The following is a 21,998-nucleotide window of genomic DNA, read 5'->3' on the forward strand; positions in this document are numbered from 1 at the left end:
ATTCATAAAAAATGCCCCTCCACATCAGTATCTTAAATTTTTAAATAAACATTATTATTATTAGAAGCACCTACAGTATATTTGTATGTTTGGCACATGTGTGAAAGCCGTCTGCGCTACACCTCCCTGGAGTAGTGCGCTCTCCTCCTGTGGACTGCCACTCCTATGCTGAACAACAGCGCCACTGCCAGGAGACCCACGGCCACTGCAAGAGCTGTTATAACACCTGTGGTAGACAACCAATCCTGTTTAGGTACATGTGTTTGGAAGCTTTCCAAAAGACATATTTTTTTTAATCACACCGTCTGTGCTGAAAATCCCCCATAGAAAACACGGGAATAAACATATTGCCAAAATGTGTGTTGAAAATTAAACACTTGAAGTGTATGATAATATAATAATATATAATATTCTTCACCTGTGCTTGACAATCGTGTCCTGAAGCCGCATTCAGCCTCCCAGTCCTCTGCCGCCACATCCCGCACCAGCTCAGTGAACACCGACAAAGGGCAGGGGTTCAACCCGCTGCATCCTGGCACCGGGTTGGGGTAGGGGTCGCGCCAGGAGTCATTGCGGTAATGCAGCTCCAGAGAGTAGGAACTGGGAGGGGGGGGGGGGTTAACACAATGAGATGACACACACTTGTGGTCAAATGTTATGTAAATGGCTCGTGTCATGTGCTAATGTGGTCATTGCGGTCCTGGACGACTGCCAGATTTTTCGAAAACAAATTGGAAAAAAAGCAAAAACACACACAGGAGTGAACGGTTTGGTGCGGCTGAGCGGCGCGGGATGCGACTGCACGAAAAATGTGGTTGTCGGTCTGACCTAGATAGCGTAATTAAATATGCAAAGGGCAGGCAGGACATCATTACCCATCATACTCCTGGTAGAACTCAAAGAGTTGACAGGCAGCATACGGAGGAAGAAGGCCGTCGTACACGTCCAGAGCTGCCTGGAGGGTGATGAGCGTAGAGTCATGCTGGAATGAGCAACATCAAGGAGGTGAGGAGATGCAGCATGTGGAAGAAAAAAAAACAAAGCCGACTGCACGATGGAATGGGAACGTGTCTTTTTTTTATGTGTGTGTGCCCAAACGCTGAACTTACAGCAGAGTACATAATGAATTTAAGAGTGCTCCCTTGTTCGACGGCTCTGGAGAAATTCCTGAGGATGGCATGCAGCAGCACCCCTGGTAAATGAACACATCAGTGTCAACAGTGCAAATGAATTTTTTTTTTTCTTCTCCCAGACACCAACACAATCGTTTTGACCTTCGTAAGCATCTTGTCTGTAATCATCTTTGTCCTATTAGCTCACATGTGCTAATGTGCTTTCGGGAGGCCCGGCCCATCACTTGACACCGTCTGAGGCGTAAACAAAGCGTCTGCCAGCAGTCACAAAATTAGATACGCTGAGCTTTTTTTACTCCGATTTTGTTGTTGTTGCTTTAAAGGAATTGCCTCTAATTTGAATCCTCACCTCCCGAGAGCCTGGCCTTCTCTTTGCGCTTGTGACTGAGGATGCTGTACATGACCTCAAACGATGCAATTCTCTTCAGGGTGTCCAGGACGCCTTGGGTGGCCCAACGTGGGAGAGTCAAGTTATGGATCCTCTGCACAAGAAAATGCATCGCATTACACAAGACACGAATGAATCGCAACAAAAGGGGGTTTAAATGGCTGTGTTTCATCGTTTCTGTTATCCTGGCTATTTTTAGCGCCCGTCTGAAGATGACAGATGCTCATTTTGCAAGTGTGAATGAGCGTTTTTTCCGACCTGGCCTAGAATCCACCCATCTCATAATGTTTTAATTATAATTTCCAATATGTTGTCCTATTCATGTCTTACTATTTAGGTATACAATGAATTTCTCTGCAGACATGAAGAAAACATCCCTCCTTCTGTTCGACGCTCTGCAGCCGATGTGTTTGTGACAGTAATTGAAGCATTAAACTGCAGAATATAGGGAGTAGAATTGTGTGAATACCTGACAGATCAGAGTGTCGTAGACACGCCATATCTTTTTGCCCACCAGTTTGGAGACGGGATAGCCGGTGTGGTTGGAAAGTCCCTCCACAAAGTACTGCAAAGCACGGAGAAGAGTTCAAACATCACATTCAAATCACGATTACTTATTTTTCTATTCATATTTCGGACTTTAAGGTTTGCTTTTCTGTAAAATAGTGCAAACATCTTCAAGAGTTTTAGGGCGGAACATCATACAGCAAGAGAGCCTGGAAAATCTTTAACATTTTGATGCATAAAATAAATGTGCACTATTTCCCGCTGACATGTTTCGGGTGTAAAGTATCATAAAATGAAAATACTCAAGTTACTATAAGCATCTCAGAATTGCACCTAAGTACAGCACTTATCGCGACGTTCAACCCATCGCCCCCCGGGGATAATGTCTGAAGTAAAAACACTTAAATTACCATTTTTATGGGTAATAAAAGTTTTTCGGGGGTTGTTTTTGCAGATGAGCAGATACATATCTAAAGAATCGCAGACATTGCTCGGTTGATTGGATTTATATTGTTTATTGATTCTGCGTTGTTCTCTTCAGCCTTTTGGTCAGACAAACGCAGTGGATAAAAGAAATGGCACCATTTTGGGCCCTCGCGTCCGTCTTGCAGGTGCTCTGCCTCCAGCAGAGGGTGTGAAAATTCAACGCAGGAGGGCCCACGTCCTGATCTCAGACAGCACATGGGACTCCGTTTAATTAAGACTTTTTCATTGTAATTCTTAATCTAATTCAATCCGACCGTTAATTAGCATCTCTGAGAATGTGAGAGAAATTGCACTGTGCGGCTTTTTTTTTTTTTTTCCTCTTCTTCGTCTTTCCGAGGCACTGGAGTCACCGTGCCTGAGAAAAATCACTGAGAGGACACGATGTCTACAGCATAACTAACACGTCCAACTGGAGGTGATGATAACGTCGGCACCGCAAACTGTGAAGTATGGATTTCGCTGTTTTTACAACAAATGTGCATTTCACAGTGTTTCAAGGCAGCAAAGAAGCAGCTGAGGTGAGGAAAAGTATGATAATATAATTCTGAGTTACAAGCAAGTTTTCAGCGGTTAACAGGCACATGACTCACGGAGGGGGGGGGGGGGTGTCGAACGCTAACTTGGCTGTGAGAAAATGTCATTGGGGATGAGTTGCAGTGCGTGGATGACCGTCTTCTTCTGTGGTTTCTGTCTTACCTGGTGGGCCCTGAGGAACCTCTGGTAGTGCTCACTCTCAAAGGTCTCCGTCATCAGCGCTCTGAACCTCGGACAGTCTTTGCCTGGAGACTTCAGCAGCTTGACAAATTGGAAAACAACAGCACAACATCGGCGGGAAAAGAGTTCACATTTACTGCAGGTGTACCGCCAGAGTCTTCTGGGCACAATTATATGTTCATTTCACACTTTAAAACAGTAGGTGGATGTCGGCACGGCGAGTTCACAGCTGGGGTGAGCTGCAGAGAGGGAGCTTCAAATTTACTTGTGCTAAGTTTCTATTTGGAGTGCGGCTGCCTGTGTGAAAGGAAATATTTATGTGGCCCAGCAGCCCACCTTGTCCTGGGCCCTGGGGATGGTGTGCACTGGAACGGGCCGCCACAGTAACTGGGGCATGATGGGAGGCGGGCGTCTGGTTGGGGGAAACATCCCAGCAAGGCAGGCCTGGGCGCTCATCAGAGTGCGGTCGTAGTCGGTGCTCCTCACGTATAACTGTCGGAAACATGGTGGGAACACGGCATTAAAGTGCATCCATATGTCGCCACCAGGCATGGCGTCGAGTCACTGACTCTTTGTAGAAAGCAGAAATGCACTTGGAAAGTGGATGCGCATCTAGTTCTGTTTCTATTTTTACTTCATAAAGATGCTTAAAAAAAAACGCAGCAGTGTATCATGAGCAGGCTGTAAGTCAACTGAGGTATTCCCTTAACATGAAGAGGAGGGGAGTCAGAAAAGATCCAAACGGATGAGAGAGGGAGGGGGAGATCCGTCTTGCTGTGATCTCTTCTGACATCAGCCTTCGCTCGTCTATATCTCTCCGTCACCCCGTGTCAGGTTTTTGCACACAGTAAATCACGCTGATAAGGTTGGATGTTCCTGTGATGCCAAGAATGCTTCTTTTTTTCCCCCCCCCCATCCTTTTTGTCAAATTAAAACAGACACGGCAGCGCGGGGGGAAAAGGTACGGTGCAAGTTGACAGAGACTTGGGGCGACAAATCGCCAATGACAGGCACTGAGAAGAGCTGTTATTTTTGTGGTAATTGCGCGTTATTTAAGAGGACTGAACACAAGGATGGAGGGGGGGAGGGGGGTAAGAGAAAGAGAGAGAAACAGACACAGGAAAATAAAGAGGAAATCGGATCTTCATTATGACAGAATGCTGAGCATGCAGCCCAACATGTGTGGCGCCAACTGCACTGCACATGGAGCCCAGGGGTAAAATTAGCCCACATGCTACAGCATATTACAAGGCCACGGCAGTGATATCACCAACATGAGTCATGCTCATTAACTTAGTGTACGTTGTTAAGAGTTAATTCGGCGGCTGGCACACGATTTCATACGTATGGGCCGAGGGCAAGCATCACAGCAGCACACACACGTATGTCTGCACACGCGGACACGCCTACCTCTTTGTTGTTGTAGTCCTCGCTGAGAAAGTTGCCATAACGTCTCCTTAGGAACCTGCCCAGCTCAAACTGTTGTTTCATGCCCAGCTGAAAGGGAAATCGCCAGCGATGTTAAACTTCTTTGTCGAATTTGACCTTTTTGCGGCAGATTTAAGGTCAAATTCAACTTATTTACATAAAACAAACACATTCTGCCCGTTTTACAGGGGCCTCCGCCAGAGTCAGAAATGATAGCTTTATTCACTGCTAACCAACGAAATGCCCGAAAGCAGAACGGTGTCGTATAGGAAGGAATTTAATTAAAAGTCAGCAACAAGCTTTTTCTTCCGTCTCCAGACTTAATTGTCGTAAAGATCAGAGGTGAACTATACTGTGATTTTTTTTTTTACATTTTAGATTATGTACGAGTAAGGTCAGTGTGTCATTAGTCTCACTTAGTGTGTCATTGACTCCGGTATGGTGGCCCTGAGGTGCAAAAACACAACAACACTATAATAATATAAATAATAATTAAATTAAAAAAAGAGCAGTTTTCTGAAATATTGTTGTGTTTCTGCAAGTACTCCAGGAAAATTAATGGAATTTAATAAATTAAATTCTAATTTCAATTCAATTTGAAAAAAAACAACTGTATTTGTCCCTGGGGAATGATGGATTGTATACACTATATACGCCTAAAGGCTCTTCGTATTTGGTTGTTTGTTTCCCAAATCCTGCTTAACAAAATGCTAATGATCACACACACACACACACACACACACACACACACACACACAGAGAGAGAGAGAGATAAACACCCAGTACCTCAGTCAGCTGTCCAAAGCCTTGAGCCCACACTTCCTCCCCGTGGGGATCCCTGGGATACGACTCAATAGGCGATCGATCGCCATGTCGGAACACCTTAAAAGTCATAAGAGATAATGTCACAGGGATTCAGACGCCACGCTGCCGTGCCCGCCATTTCACTGTGTACTTAAGGGAAAAAAATCCACCCTGAGACTGAAGTCAGAAATAGAAACCTGTGATCTCGGACAGTTCAGCCTGAATCTGAGACACAGAAGAGTCATTCTGATGACACAAACGCCGGAGCGGCTCCGTTAGTATTATTAACCCGGGACTCGTCTTCTGAGCAGTGGCAATGACACACGGGTTGATTAAACCGGATTACGGACAGATCTGAGTCACTCCCGGTCGCACCGCGGCGGTTTGAACTTTACAAAAGATGTGGATGTAAAACCACACAAGTCACGTCAACAAACTTGTGGTTTCAGAGATAATTGTTATTTTTCAAACACTCGCTGTTATGTTTTGATGCAAAACACCCTCCTAGGGTCGAACACAACTTCACTCAACTAAACTAGAAAAAAATGGAATAAAGTGATGAAATATATTTGATGGAAATAAAACACATTACAACAATGAATTATGATCAAATACTTACATACATATACAATAGAAAATGTAATTAACAGACTAATGAGGCAGTTAACAATACAAATTGGAAGCTGCCAATATAACAGAAAACATTTGTATATCCAGTGGTGCAGAGATCGGGGTCTGGGACCGCAAGGGGTTCCGCAGAGATACTGCAGGGGGCCCCTGAAATTATTTGATCTCAAACTTCCTAACTTCCAAAAATTAAAATATGTCCAAAAAATACACATTAATATGAATACAACCTATAATAAGCAAATATAAATCTTGCTGTTGTGAAATTGTGATGTAGAATTGTCAATATAGAATAAAAATAATGCTCTATAAATAGATTATTCTGTCTTCTGTCAGTATAGGCTGCACTACACATTATTACTGACCCGGTTTGATAAGGAACACATGATAGGGGTCACTATCAGCCTTGTGAACAAAACATTGAAGACCTCTGCGCTAGTGTAGGCTAAAACACGAGGTCGCATCACAGGAAAACACATTTTGTGATTTTCATTTAAATCCTCCATTTGTCTTTTCTTTAGCATTGAACTGGTGCGAGAGGAAGATAGGCAAAGAAGTTTGTGAACGACGCAGCGGTGTCTGGGAGAGATACGCCTGACACTGTTGGAGTTTAGGCTCAAAGTAATCCCTCGTCACATAAATGTGTAAATATAATAACCCTCTCTGAGCAGAAAAATACAGTGTAATCAGACACAGCCTTGTGTGATATACAGTGGCTTTTCAGATGATATCGAAAAAAATGTTGTTCGCCGGCTTAACGTGAAATGTCGCCATTATCAATCATGCGCAGAGGAAAGGAAAAGAAAGCGGGGTAGACTTACAGCCACGACAAACTTCAGCTCACGGCACTCAGTCAGGGAGACGAAGAGGAAGAAACAGGCCAAACCTCTCTGGAACTTCCACATCTTTTTAACTTGTCGATATCTAACCTCCTTCCTGCTTGGAGGAGGAGTGGGAAAAGACACTTGTTATGTATTTGAGTTGATTTTGCACAAATGTGTCTTTTTAAATCAATCCTGAAACGTGTAAAATATTTATCTCTGGTCCTATTTTTTCTATAGCAGTACAACACTGCAGCATGTCACCTTGATTCAAACGTGCGTACATGGCTGTGCAGTGGAGTTGCCTGCGTGTAGAACAAAACGCCTTGTCAAAGCGGATCATGTGAATGTGAACGAACACTTACCTCAGCACACCCGTTCACACATTTTGCTGTTTCAGTCAAACCGGTCGCGGACAGTGAAGGACTGCTGTGCGGCCCAAATCTTCAGTCGTACCCAGATTGACATTAAGTGCATGTTCCAGTAAAAGAGGGAGTGCTTTTATAGCCCTCCTATACCTGACATCATCTCTCTCTCTCCCCCCCCCCAAGGATTTCGCATCCCAATCTACTTCATCATCGACTGAAGTTCAAATCGCTGCCTCAGCTCCCCCCCTCGGCAGACATATTTGAGTCATCTTTTGAACTTAAAGATATGTATTTGGCCCCTCAGTGTGGACACCTCCACTTTAAAGCCACAGTCACTATTCATCTTCAGCGTAACAATATGACAAGTTAAGTGGGTTAAGTTAAGACGCCCCCCCCACCCCCAACCCCCACCACCACCACCCACCTGGCTTCTCAAATTGCACTCCGACGAGCATAAACACACACGTACACGTTTACAGACTGGCTCGGGGCCACAAACACTCATTAGAGCTTGCCGTGTCATCCTCTGTGGGTTTGGCCCCAGAATGACGGGGCCTCGAGTGTTTTTTCCCCTGACTCGACACACATGTAAGTGTCTGTTCGTATCAGAGCAGCTTTACGGGACACAATGGGATTAGCGAGTGTGAAGATTTAGAGCCATACAGCGTTGACATCATATTTGATAAGATATGGATCTATTTGTACTAAGCAGTACACAGTGCAGTATTCATGGGGGGGTGGAACATGAAATCACATCTTAATTGACGTTGATTTGATGTTAAAGAGCACACATAGGGGACATATTCACTTCTACTAAAGTTACATCACCACAATGTAAAAACACTCCATTATACCTGCACATGACATCAATGTGTGATGTTCAGCGATTTGGAAAAGGATAAGTGATATTTTTCCTATTTTTCTTAATCCCATTCTGTGCATCATAGCTTATTAGCTTATTCCTCTGCGGCATAGACTTCCGTCGTCTACTATTAAAAAGCCCATGATCAAACCACACAACTGCACTGGGTGACATGTTTCTTTATTACAACAAACATGGATATTGCAGTTTATTTTGAGTCATTCTCAGACGCGTGTCCTTGTGCTCACTAATGCACCAAATCTGTGGCTGAAGAAAGCCCCCAATAAATACGCAATTTTCTCCTGTTTGAGTTTGTTTGAGGAAGTCATCGAGCCTTTTTAAAAATGTAATTATAGAGCATACAGTGAAAATAATCAAGTAAAGTACTCCGAAGTACAGTACTTGAGGAGATATACTTAGTAAACTTTCCACCACTGTGCAGATGTGTCTCTGCCCATCTGTTTTTATCCTTCTCTCCATATCACCACAGTGCACAGTAATACTCTCATTTCTATGACACACACACACGCACACACACACACACCACCATACTGTATGCACATTTGTGCTACAGTTGATACACACCAGTTCAATGAAGGGTCACTAAACACGCATGCACAGATTCACTGCTCTGCAGCTCCTACTCTCTCTCTCCCTCTCTCTGTCTCTCTCTCTCCATCAGTCACACTAACACAAAACACACACACACACACACACACACACACACACAGACGCATGCACATGCCATTCTTTTTCCTCCCTCTCCCCCAAGTGGCTGTAGTGTTTTTGTCTTTGTTGAAATAATTGCAGTGATTTTCAAGACCGTTGTCATGGCAACACAGAGGTTGATGCATGTTGACAGAATCTGTTGCAGGGCGACCGAGAGACTGAAAATGGGAGATAAGAGGTGGGAGGAGAAGTGATGCTTGTGCACGCCGTTGTGCATGTGTGTGTGTCTGTGTGCGTGTGTGTGTGTGTGTGTGTGTGTGAAGGTGATGATGGTTGACAGTTTGGGGGGGGGGGATACTTTCATGTGCTTCAATCCATATGATGAATGGAGATGAGCATTATGGGACATCTCAGCCTGATAGAACGAGGCCCAAGATCAGGAATGAACAGTTATGAGTGTATTGTGAGGAGAGCAGAGGGAGAGCAGAGGGAGAGAGAGAGAGAGATGGAGAGAGAGAGAGAGAGGGAGGAAACTTGGTTGCTATTTCAGTCCGGGCGTTGTCATGGAAACTGCAGCTTCACTACAAATGGAGACATCCAGAACACATGGATCGTCAAACAAATGGTGTGCGTAGGGCCCAGCGTGAAGCTACGCCATGGCTGTGCGACACCGTGCCATCGCCGCCGAACCCACCCCCACCCATGCTGGCACCCACCCCTCCAGTCAGATAACAGTGGCGTCTTCTCCATCACCGAGACTGAATATCAATGGGAGGGTGGCTTTTATGCAGTGGAGGAGGGGGGACAAACGCTGGGAGTCAGGGGCTAAGTGACAGGCAATGGTGTCCATTCAGGCAGCGAGCCACCGCCACTCGCTCTCTGTCTTTTAATTAACAGTCTTTTCCACGCTTCCTTCCCTTCCCTCCCCTCCTCTCCTCTTGTCTCTTCTTCTGTCTACCCCTTCACTCTCTGTCTGTCTCCCATCCCCCCCCCCCCCACCACCACCACCACCCCTCTCTCCTGCGCTCTGAAGGACGGAGGTATTCCCACATTTCTCCGTTGCTATAGCAACACTGCAGCGAGAACAGGAAAGAGAGGACGCAGGCAGGGCGGAGGAGGAGGAAGAAGAGAGGATGGAGACGTGGTGGGGTGGGGGAGGCGGGAGTAGGGGGAGGGACGTGGAAGCGGCCTAAGATGAGGGAATGTGTGAACGATGCTAACGCTAGCAGCAGCGACAGAGCAGCCAAGTGTTGGTGAATTCCTCGCTCGTCGCATCACGCCGGGCGCAGACTCGCGTGTCACATCCACATTTGCATAATTGCCAGTGGGAATCTATTTGCTCTGTGCGTTGCTGTGATCATTGACATCTACATCCAAATGACACGTGAGAGCTGAACATTTGACTGTTTTTGTTTTGCATCCAATTTCTTGTGTCATTTAGGAATAAAGGGAAACCGTGTGTCTCCATATTGAAGGCAGTTTGGAGCTCCAGTGTGCTTATTTTCTAACGATTCAGCTCAAACCAACGCGGGTCAAATGACCCACCGGAAAGGAATATGCACAGAAGCCCAGCGCGGTTTCATATCGATGTCATCATCCCATTCAATCAGGACACAACGCAATCTCATTATCTCCACATATATATATCGTAAGGCGTCGGAACAAAGCAGTGTCGCATCAATTTCCCCAACATGTGAAGATGTGTAGCGAGCAGCAAAGCTCATGTGGCCTGCCGATGGAGACAAACGCCCACATGCTCCTCTTTCAGTACACGCGTTTGTCTGGTTTGACATGTTGTACAAAGCTCAATAAGATACGTATCAGCACAGAGTGAAATTAATATTCCCTCATACATGCCACAGCCACGTATGAATGCCGAAGCTGCTCGGGTACCTGGGAGTAATCTGCTGCATGTCAACCATCTCGCTGTCCTCTCCTCTCAATCAATAACTCATCTCTTGACGTCAATATTGTTATCCCCCATGGGACAAAAATGTCCTTCTTTAGGACAAAAGGAGAATAAGCAAGATGGGATGTGAACGGGATGTGAGAAATAGAAAGATGAGTTTAGTCTGCCTTCATATGCCATAGTGTTATCCATGCATGGCCGCGTTTCTTGGTCAATGTCCAGTGAAACGTCCGACATGCTCTCGGGTAGAGCCACGCCAAAACAATGTGGATGAGGCAGTGACGAGGCAGTTTTTGAGACGTTGTGTCAGATACGATAGATGTATCGCCAAGCCACATCGTCCCACCTGCGAGGAAAAGTCGGAGCAAAAGCGATACGAATGACAACAGGAAATCCATCCTTTTGGATGCAAGAACTTTTCCTCTAAATTCAGCACTCGATGTTATACTAATATCAGATGGAAAAACATATTTTTCAATGCCACAAAAAATGCTTAAAAAGAGATTAAAGCAAGCTGAATATATAGCAGCTAGTTAGCATAACAACTGGAAACAGGGAGGACAAACTAAAGGAGATATACAAGTGGATTAGAGGTGCGGGTAGGACTATTTAATTTCCCTTCAACCAGACTAGCTTTTTTCAGTCGTTATGCTAAGCTAAGCTAAGCTAAGCTAACCTGCTGCTGCTGCTGCCTTTGTATTCATTGCACAGATGGAGCATATTTCAATCTTCTCGTCTAACTCCCAGCAAGGAAGCAAATTACTATATTTCACAAAGAGACAATTCATTTAACAATTGAGCTGCCAATGTGAATATTAGTGAAGCATCAACAGGGTAAGTAAAAGTCACTATATAATTCAGAGCCATAAAAAAAAGCAGAAGAAACCATTACCACACACAACATTAGCCAAGTATAAACATTACCCCTATCTGCAGTTATGGTAAATCGATACTCAAGTAAGTGTAATAATCTAATAACATCAGCACAGAGCCTGAAATGTGTGTTTGTGTTTGTGTGGGAGTGCATGCACCGGGGAACTGTTTGCCACCTTCCTCCAGTAATTATATGGAAAGTGTCTGGTCATAATGCATGCTGGCAACAAAAATATTCATAGGAAAGTAATTACTTTAAATCTCACCTCCTACCACAGGCCTACTTGTTGTGTGAGATATGCGCAAAAAGTTTTTTTTTTTGTCATTTCTTGTGACATGTAATGCACATTATAATGTAGCTCATTGTGTGTTTTAAAAATGTATTTCTGCATCAAGAGTGATATTTTTGTCGCGGACTCATTGCAGCAAAGTAGAGTCTGTGAAAGACTCATTTCACCAAAAAATGTGTCGCATTAACATTTTTGAATTAACTTTAAGAATGAGAAATGTTCTGTATAAATAAATCAAATAAATTCGTTCTTACAGTACTTGGGAATAAGAAAAACCCTCCATGTATATACAGCATGAGCTCCATTTCACATCCACCTCAACAGCATTAGTGGGAAGAGACACGAACATGTTTTTTTTTGCGAGCAGGTGACATGCCTTGTTGGTCAGGTTGAGTGTTTTATCCCCAGAGGAGGTGAAGAACTGTCTGGGGTTATGAGTGAGACTCCTGAGTGCTTGCTGGGTACACTAGATACACGTCTACCACTAAAGCCTCCCTAAAGAATGGATCTAACTGAGATATTTGAGGAAGGAAACCATATCCTCAAGACCAAAGGATCTGCTGGCTCTTAATGATATTGGGGGGAGATGGAATCTAAATATAGCCTGAAACAAAAGCAAAGTATGTGCAGTACAGTATGACAAAAGCCCTCTGAGAGCGGCAGTAGTAAGCTCATAATTCACCAACATAGTTTCGTGTAATAACAGTCAAAGGCTGAATCTTTGAACAAAGAGCAGACTCTAAATGAAAAGGCTTCTGGTTTTCCTTTTATCCATCTGCACAAAGTGGGTCCAACTGGGTCACTGTCGTCTTTTCCTCACACTTCCCCTAATACTTTGGATTCTCAGTCCGAGTCGGTGTAGTCCGTCCTCATATAAACAAAGCCTAAATAGGCCACAGAATCTATACTTCGTTTTTTTTTTTACACGCTAGGCTTGCGTTCGACACGCATGTTTGTGTTTTGGGGATGGTGGATGTTTTTTTCCGCCGCAGCCTTTAAAGTGTGAAGAAATAAAAGGCTGTCACATTTTCATGGCTCCTCGATCAGCCGAGATGCAGCCCACAGACTCTGACACCTTTGCTTCACAGTGGAGTTTATGTTGTGTCAGGTTCCCCACAGACTCTGCAGTCTGTCTGTGGGCCAGGGGAGCTGGGGAATCCCTGGAGAAGCACACAGCTGGGAGGTTATTGAATTTGAAGGGAAAAGACAGCACAGGCAAAAGGAGAGGACGGTGCGGGCACAGTGGATTTTCTCCAGATAAAGACTGCACCATAGGCATCGATGCACTGTTACATTATCCAAACAGAAATCAGCTTTTTTTTTTTCTCCCTCTCTTCTCTTTAATACGCTACAGGGACGAGCTTGTGTTGATGAATGCACCTTGTGTGGATGCGGTTGCCTTATGCTGCGAAAAGTGACTTTCAAATTCCACCTTTTCTAATTCGACATGAGCCTCCTCCATCACATTCCACTCATGCCTAGACCACAGAATGCTCTATGTATTTGCATTTCAGCGTTTCTCTTTCATCTTTGGTGCATATTAATGTGGATTTTTTTTCCTGCTGCACACACACACACACACACACACACACACACACACACACACACACACACACACACACACACACACACACACACACACACACACACACACACACACACACACACACACACACACACACACACACACACACACACACACACACACACACACACACACACACACAATTTGCTCACTTCACAGACCCCACTTCATATTATCCCTTTCAAACATAGCATTCATTGTATGTTTGCTCACTATTACCACAAGCTGATAAGCAGCAAAAAAAAAAAAAAAAGAAGCTGCAAAACACAGATATTAATAATCTGCTTGAAAATGAATCACCTCGAGGTGTTACAGAACATTCGGTTTTTATATCAATCCTCTGCTTTGGGTTCAAGTCTTCAGAAGTATGCTACGATGTCACCATAATAAACTACTGTCTTCTCCGCTGCTGTTTCAGCACACACGCCTTTAACATTATTTCTGAGGAGTCTCACGGGGACCGAGCTCTCTGGGGACCAGCGTACAAGCCAAGTACAATTACATTCAAGAAGCTGACTTTACATAGTGCCCCCTAAGACATTTCAAATAAAATCCCTGTGCTCAAAGGGCCCAAACATTTTATCTAAACATATTCAAATCCACTGTCATGGTTCACGGCTGATGCATTTTGTTGTTACATGGAACCCTTGGGGGATGCTGTTTCGTAACGCGGGGCCGGACTTGCACTGAGCAGTGGACATCTGTGATAGTCCGTACAGTTTCATCTCATCTCAGGGTCCAAAGGAAAGCTTTAAAAAAAAATCTGGATCATGCAGATGAACGGAAGAACAGCGTACAACACAGTGAAGCAAAACACACTTTTGTCAACCCTTTCTCAAAATAAGAACCAGTGATAATGCTGTTAATGAAGCCCTGTACATTCAGAGCCAACATGAGAAATAGTTGCTGCCTTTCAGTTTGGAGCAATATAAATCCACTGAGTTGCTTTTGGAAATATTTAACTGTTTACTAAAAGGATGTGATTTGTTTCATTTTCCCTATTTGTCAGATTGGCTTAATTCCCCACATAAGCTAATAATCAAAAATGGCAGTACGGGTTTTATGTACAATTACACTAATGTAACATGATGGACCACTTGATTTATTAAGGCAGTTGCCGTGCTGCAGTGATTACAGGATGTAACAGTGTTGCGTTGAATGACTCCTACAACCGACCCTCTTAATCAATTCCTTATTAGGTTTTCAATTAGTGAGATCGGTTTGCGTTTGTTCATTTCTCACAATTACAGATGTTTACACTTCCATAAATCTATTTTATGCATTTGCAGCATTACAACATTCACAAAATTGTTGGAGTGTTTGACAGTTTGTTACCTGCTGGCCCTTTTTAAAATTCCCTATAGCTGCATTTGCTGTAATAGGCTACTGTATCATTTGCATGAGCCTTTCTATAACAAGCTACCAGCTCTTGCCATATAATTGTGCCCATTGTAGGAGTACAAGGGGCCCTTGTGTCCAACTATGACCTTATTTTGAAAGAGTTGCCTGTTTCGAGAAATAACTTTGAAAAGACAAAAAACAAAATACAGTGTAAACACAGTAATTGTTAGGACTTTTCATTGTTTCGTTTATAAAATGTCACGCAATAACTTATTTTAAACAGCATCACGTTAAACTTGTTAGCTCGTTTTCCAATTTAGTTAGTCGTGGGGATCTGTAGGTTGAAATCACAACAAAGAATGGTTTCCGATAGCAGGATAACTTCTTAATGAAGTCACAGGTTTTGCAAACAGTGAAATAATATAACCTCTCAGTCATTGCATGACAGTCATTGAAGTGCGGCACATGTTGGATTTTGCTACAATTGAAGAAATACACTCCTCAGCCACACCGTGTACCTGGATGAATGCGTGAAAAGAAATGTACATTTAATGACAATACATAACGACCCAAATTGATAATATCATATACCGAGATACAAACAACAACTGGAAAACAAAAAAGGAAAAAAGAACACAAAATTACTTCTTTTTTTCCCCGCATCATTTTGTATTAAAGAAATCTAAATTTTTCTACAGTTTAACACCATTCTCTCTCTCTCTCGCTCGCTCTCTCTCTCTCAAGCTTTCAAAACAGACCCAGGTCATTTTTTTTCTTTGTTTTTTTTTTTACATTGTTTTATCAAACAGAACAGCTTACCTTTAAAAGACCAAAAGGTCAGTCCATTTTTCTCGTCTTGCAATTTGTTGTCTCAGATATGATAATCCTTTTCATTAAGGAGCTTTGCTTTCCGACAAACCAATAAATGTCATCTGGGCTGAAGCGTCCGTCGTAAGCAACGGATGGTGCAGAGGACACACATATGCCAGCACTCCATCTGTAGCCAAACTGCGTCCGCTCGCCACCACACACTTTATAATACAGTGAGGTGCAGTTGCCCGATATGCACATATTGAAATTCTAGTCTCAAGGTTGTGATCTTGATTAAAAAGGGCTCGTACATCGCTGCTGTAGAATGAGCCTCCTTTTTTTTTTTTTTTTTTAAATCGCATCAATATGTACAATGGCAGCCACTATACTAAGATGTAACAAAAGCCTTTTTCTGCAGTTTCCTCCAAATGTTAATAATAATGATCATAATTGTGCACGTTGCGTTCCACGGATGTCCAGAGGTATGAAAGGAACATTTCTGTGATTAGGTGAGTCACCGTCGTAATAAAAACATGGCTACCGTCACGTTTCAGGTAAGAAGATTTGTTCCGCCGTTAACATGTGGGAACGCACCCCCACTCTCGCATGCGGCACACAAGGAGGTATCTGGTATGCTCTTTGAAATCTGACGGCGGAGCCACCGAATGTACCACATCAAGGGAACGGGCCATATGTTGTGTCTTTAGCCTTCATTTAAATTCCATTTGTGTCTCTGCGGGGCTACGGTTGAACCCTGCCCACCAGATCCGTCTGCGGGGTTCGCAAAAAGACATTTACATTTACTATGCTCCTGAATGAGGTGCAACGACCCAAAAAAAAAAAACACTGCACAAGTCGAGAGAAGCGGATTTAGACAAGCCGAGTTATTTGATCAATCGGTTTACATGTGTTGTTTTTGCGAGGACCGCCAGGCGTATTTTAAAAAGACGGCTCTGATCATTAAACAGGAGGAACGTGGCGTGCATTGATGCAGAAGATGTTCCTTTCATGGATTAACCTCTGTGACAGTGCAATCTGGGTGGGTTTTGTCTGATACTATCACTCATATTATCACCACGAGCATTTCCTCTGTGTTCCTTTTCTTCTAATAAGTGTGGGCTCGTTGCTGATAAGGAAAACCATCACCACTCACATAAAACAGCTCCTATATATATATATATGCAATGCAGGTCCGACGGAGGGAAGCAACAGGGGGAAAAACAAACCAAAAAACAACAAAATCACAGACAGAGCTGCGTTACAGTCGAAAAACCTTGATATGATTTCGTTGATAATACTATCTCAGGTACATTTCTCTGGAATAACTGGTCCAGTTTGTGCTCAATTGCAACAAACATTTTAGGTTTTCTTAATGATGAATGCATATAAAAAAAAGGGAGATTTATACTTCTCTCCTTCATTTGTTTCACCCCATTTCCAAACTTACATGAAAGAATCACCAGGGGAGAAGCATACTGAGGGCTAATTTCAGACAAAAGCGCCTTCATTAAGAATACGTTATCAACCAGTTCTGTTAAAAACACTCATTTTGCAAAACCACCGGTGTCTATGGAACATCTAATGTTCAGGAGAGTGCCTAAAAGCCTGTCTGAGCGTGTTAATAGAGCAGATGGCACCTATCATTACCAGGGTGACTAATGGCTTAACCACAAACCATACATCCAATCCAGGTTTAGCACAGAGGCCTGCATAACGTCTAACTCTTTGCTGGTGCGGTCGCCGTATTGACCCGCCACAACCCAATATATGATTGATTTATTTCACACGTAATGATACATGGCTAGACAACTGTACACATTATATCAAACTAACAAAAATAAAGAAGTACATAGTTGAAACGCGAGAAGCGTAAATGGCATTTAACATATGAAAGTTACACTGTAAAAATGTGGATCTTACAATTGTCATACAACCAGACATTATTATTATTAATATACTGTACATTTCCATTCATTCCAATCATCCTAAGATGGATGTTTCATCCCTTCTTCAAATGCTGCTGCAGATAAGATGTAATCGTCCTGATGACAGCATTTTTATGGCACGATTATGGTAACCATGAGCAAGGAGGTCATATCAAATTCCTGTCTAAAAGCAAATATCTGGCTACGGATCTGATTCAAATAACACATTGTCAACACTTTATTTTACCCATACAGGTTCTTTGCAATGGATTACCTTTCCATGTTTGTGGAACATTGTTTTTTTTTTTTTTAATCGTTATTTGATGCTGGCATTTAAGTATCAGAATTGTCAATTCGAATACCAAGTCGCTGGCTTTTACAAAATACATAATACACTCTCAGAACACAAAAGTTTGTCATGATTATTACTGAAGCAACGGAAAAGAGTTTGTCAAACAGAGATCGGCATTTACTGTTCTACAACCTAAATGGACTTCATGTCACAAAAGCCAATTCAAAGATTCACAATGAGTGTTGCAATTGAGCCCTTATGTTTCTGAGAAGTAGCCAAACTGAAAACATGTATCATAAACCAACCTCCGCCATCAACGCCCCCTGATTATCCACAAAGAAACAAACTACACCAGCTTACACATCCAGCCCCAAAATATCTCTGCATCGGAGTCTGCAATGATACATATTTAAATGAAAATATATTTATATAATTTGTGGATTTTTCACAGTAGTTTGTACTGCACTGTACCTTTTTGTCCATCTATTTATGCCTACATAATTGTCACCTTGAGGGAGTCTATTGAGTCACTTGAGAGAGAGTGTGGCTTGTGTTTTTTTTTGTGGAAGAAAAAATGTCTCTTGGATTTTTGTTCTGTAATATCTCCGATCTTCAGTGTGGTAAGTGCTGTGCGTGTCTTTCATCTCTGCTGGCCAACAACGATTTTGGGGACTGATTATTCTGAAAGGCTAGTTTTTCCCAATGAGAACACAGTTTGTAGAAACTGCAAAAAAACATTTGCTTTGGCACAGATTTACATTGTAGCAATGTCCATTCCTTGATCTCCATGGCCATGATCGTTACTACAAACACAAGTGGCCCATTGTGGTAATCCTTGGCTCAGTACACTGTCACGGATAAGTCTATGTGTTTGTGTATTGCAGTGTCAGTCTATCCTCTCTCCTGGTGTAATGTCAATGCACTCTAGTGTCTAATCATTCCGCGCATAAACCCAACATCAATCCCCTCTCTGTCTCGGACTCTTGCTCACTCTCTCTCTCTATACTCTTGCTTTTTTGTTTTTAGATCTGGGTCTCTTGGACGTTTTCCTTCGAGTTCCCCTTGAAGAGAAGAGGCTCCATTTGGGGATTCTGGTTTTGGCCCATGAAACCCTTGATCGATCCGTGCAACCCCATGGTGGGCATGGGGAGAGACATTGGCATCGGTGGGGACATAGAGCAGGGGTTGATGTTGGTGCCATTGCCGGACGAGCTGAGCAAATTGGATGTAGAGATCGGGACTGAGGTACAGGAGATGGGCATATCCTGCATTTGCTGGTTCTTGCTATTGAGGATCATTCCTGGTCCCATTCCGTCGGAGCCGATGCTAAGACCCATCACGTTATTGTTGAAATGATGGGTCTTGTAGTAATGGTTGAGAGTATCTGAACGGCCGATGTTGGGAAGGTTGACTATTTCTGGATGATGTATCCTTAGGGTTCCTTCTCCGCTGCCAGAATTCATCGTCGAACCACCCGAGATGCCGCTCCCGGCCCCGGCTCCGATCTCGTCTTCTACATTGACAATCTCAATGGCTCTGGCAGGGCCGTGGTGCTTGTGTAGCTGGTGCTGCTTCCGCAGTTTATAGAATACCACCAACATTACTGCCGCCATAAAGGTAATGGCCACGAAGCAACCGATGATGATCTTAGTTGTTTTCATTACATCATCCAGGCCCGGAATGTTAGTTACATCCATTATGGACACAGTCACTGCAATTTCAGTAGCTCTGTTGGCTCGTGGGGACAGTGAGGAAAGAGAGGAGAGAGAAGGCGATATAGTGATGCCAGGTCGGACCTCTAACACTCCTCTTTGAACAGTAGGATTAGGAAAGTCTATGAAGGTTTCGTTAATTAACTGTCTCGCTGAGTTTTCCTCTTCTCCTCCTCTCACTGTGTCTACTGTTTCCACAGTGACAGTGGTGAAATAGCTGTAGCTGTTGCTGGGGTCAGAAGCAGACACGTTGAGCACGGCGGTTGCGGTGGTGTTCCCCGCGGAGTTGGTCACCATGCAGGTGTACTGTCCGGTGTCTTGCACGGTCACGTTCGTGAAGTTCAGTGTTCCGTCGTGAAGCACTGAGATCCTAACTCGGTACGACCCGTGGGTCATCAGAGTGCCATTCGGAGTGAACCAATTCACGGACGTCATCGAGGTTCCCGTGCGACATTTCAGCTCGGCGGCCATGCCCTCTGTGACGTTGAGATCGGTGGGCGGCTCGACAATCACTGGGGCATAGCAGGTGAAGTGGCTCTGGTCTAGTTCCCCAATGTATTTGCCTTTTATACCTGGGGGCGCATGGCATCGGGCACAACATGTGGTGTTGCTAGGAACCGTTTCTTTCAGCCACCAACTGAGCCACAAAACATCACAGTTGCACACCCACGGGTTGTGGTTGAGATGTACCCGCTCCAACTGGTGCAAAGGGGTGAAAAGGTCATGGGGTAGGGAATGCAGAGAGTTGTGGGAGAGGTTGAGCTCCTCCAAGTTTTTGAGGTCGTCAAAAGCATTGCGTTCAATCACTGACACTCTGGAGTGCATTAGCCAAAGCTTGCGAAGTGACACCAGGCCTTGGAAGGATCCAGGCCGGACTATTCCTAGCTGGTTCCCTGACAGCTCCAACTCCTCTAGTCGTACTAGTGGGGTGAGGTTAGGGATGTCCTTCAGGCCGCACATGCCAAGATTCAAGAAGCGCAAGTTGACCAGACCTTCGAAGGCAGCCTCTGAGATGAAATCCAGCTTCCTGAGCTCCCCTAGATCAAGACGACGTAAAGAGGGAACGCGGTGAAAGGCAAATGCCGGCAGTGTCTCGATGGGGTTGTTTCGTAGCCATAGTTCCCTTAGCTTGCTGAGGTACTCGAAGGCTTGTGACGGCACCACTGTGAGACGGTTGTCAAAAAGCTCCAGCGTGTTGAGGTTGGGGAGGCCATTGAAAGCTCCCACCTCAATTTGCCGGATGTGGTTCTTGGAGAGCTGGAGGATTTCCAAATGCCGCAGGTGCTTGAATGTGTCAGACTTGATCACCTGGTGTGGAAACAAAAACAGGGAGGCATGTGGTAGCAATCAGAATTACTGCTGTCAACATTTATTTGGTCTGAATGTATAATCTGCTCTAAGTTGATGCCATATTTACCTGAATTGTGTTCTCTTGTAGATTGAGGTATCTTGTGTTCTCTGAAATACTGTCTGGGACTTGTTCTAAAGTCTTCCTTGTACAGATGACACGGCTCGCCTGATTGGAGCAGGTACAGGGGGTGGGGCATGGGGGCGCTGCCTCTGTCAGCTGTGGTCCATGGTTGTGAAACCACAACAAAAGCTGGACCAACCAGAGGAGGGGGGATGGGGCAAAGGGGTTGGTCACCATGACAACACGCATGGCAACTGAGTCATGACCCACCCCTATTGCTATGATGTTGATAAGTCACCTCCAAACAGGGGATTTCAAGTGCTTATCTTGATTTTCATATTTTATGCTCTCATTCTGGGCTCTTTCTCCTTCAAGAAGTCACTTTAAAAATGGATAGGGAAAAGTTTAATGTTATATTAAAGACTCTATTTATCATTAATGGATTCTTATTTCACTTTGCTCATGCTTTTTTTTCACGATCAAACTCGTTTTTTTCAACAAGTCATTTTAGGGAACTCTATGTCGTTGGTTCCCATGACAATTATTAGAACAGAAATCAAATTTGGAGGGGTGGGGGGGGGGGGGGGGGGTAAGACTTTGCTCTTGAATGTGTTGTCTCTGTGGAGGCTGTTGCTTCTCACTGTAGAGGAAAGAGAAAGAGAGAGAAGAAGGGGGTCAAGTAAGTGCACAGAAGATATTTGCCTAACACATATATGCATGTAAGCCCAGAAGTGAATTTAAAATCTGAAAACATCACAATGCCCCGTCACCGTTTTTTTTTTTTTTTTAAAGAGGTGGCTCTCAAATTGTGGCCTGTAGTCTAACTGGTGAGTCAGCTGCCATTTTCTTCATAGGTTGAACTTAACATCTGGGTCATGGTCTGAAATGGCCACAAAAATTCTTAAACATGAAGCTGGTACACAAGGGTCGCACCGGCATGCTCACACACACACACAGAAATAACTTGAATGTCACGTTTTCAAATCAGGCCAAGTTGATGAATGCAATTACAGCTGCTGCCGGGATTCATCTAGACCTAAGGT

General features: G+C 43.8%; 2 protein-coding genes across 2 annotated transcripts; both read right to left on the bottom strand.

Moving 5' to 3' along the window:
• Positions 1-20: 20 nt before the first annotated feature.
• On the bottom strand, positions 21-7,449 carry LOC311032719 (testicular acid phosphatase homolog). The gene is made up of 12 exons (XM_084039703.1): positions 7,274-7,449; positions 6,909-7,023; positions 5,443-5,538; positions 4,639-4,725; positions 3,565-3,720; positions 3,211-3,309; positions 1,991-2,086; positions 1,483-1,615; positions 1,110-1,192; positions 876-982; positions 419-600; positions 21-226 (listed from the first exon to the last, which is right to left on the bottom strand). The coding sequence occupies exons 2-12, from the start codon at positions 6,990-6,992 to the stop codon at positions 117-119; spliced, it is 1,233 nt and encodes a 410-aa protein (XP_083895829.1). The 5' UTR covers positions 6,993-7,023; positions 7,274-7,449; the 3' UTR covers positions 21-116.
• A 9,927-nt stretch (positions 7,450-17,376) lies between these two features.
• lrrc4bb (leucine rich repeat containing 4Bb) lies at positions 17,377-21,542 on the bottom strand. The gene is made up of 2 exons (XM_084040662.1): positions 20,962-21,542; positions 17,377-20,852 (listed from the first exon to the last, which is right to left on the bottom strand). Exons 1-2 carry the CDS (start codon positions 21,202-21,204, stop codon positions 18,855-18,857), a joined length of 2,241 nt encoding a protein of 746 aa, XP_083896788.1. The 5' UTR covers positions 21,205-21,542; the 3' UTR covers positions 17,377-18,854.
• Between the last annotated feature and the right edge of the window lie 456 nt (positions 21,543-21,998).

The sequence above is a fragment of the Eutrigla gurnardus genome (genome assembly GCF_963514095.1).
Source record: "Eutrigla gurnardus genome assembly, chromosome: 22".
NCBI classification, from domain to species: Eukaryota; Metazoa; Chordata; class Actinopteri; order Perciformes; family Triglidae; genus Eutrigla; species Eutrigla gurnardus.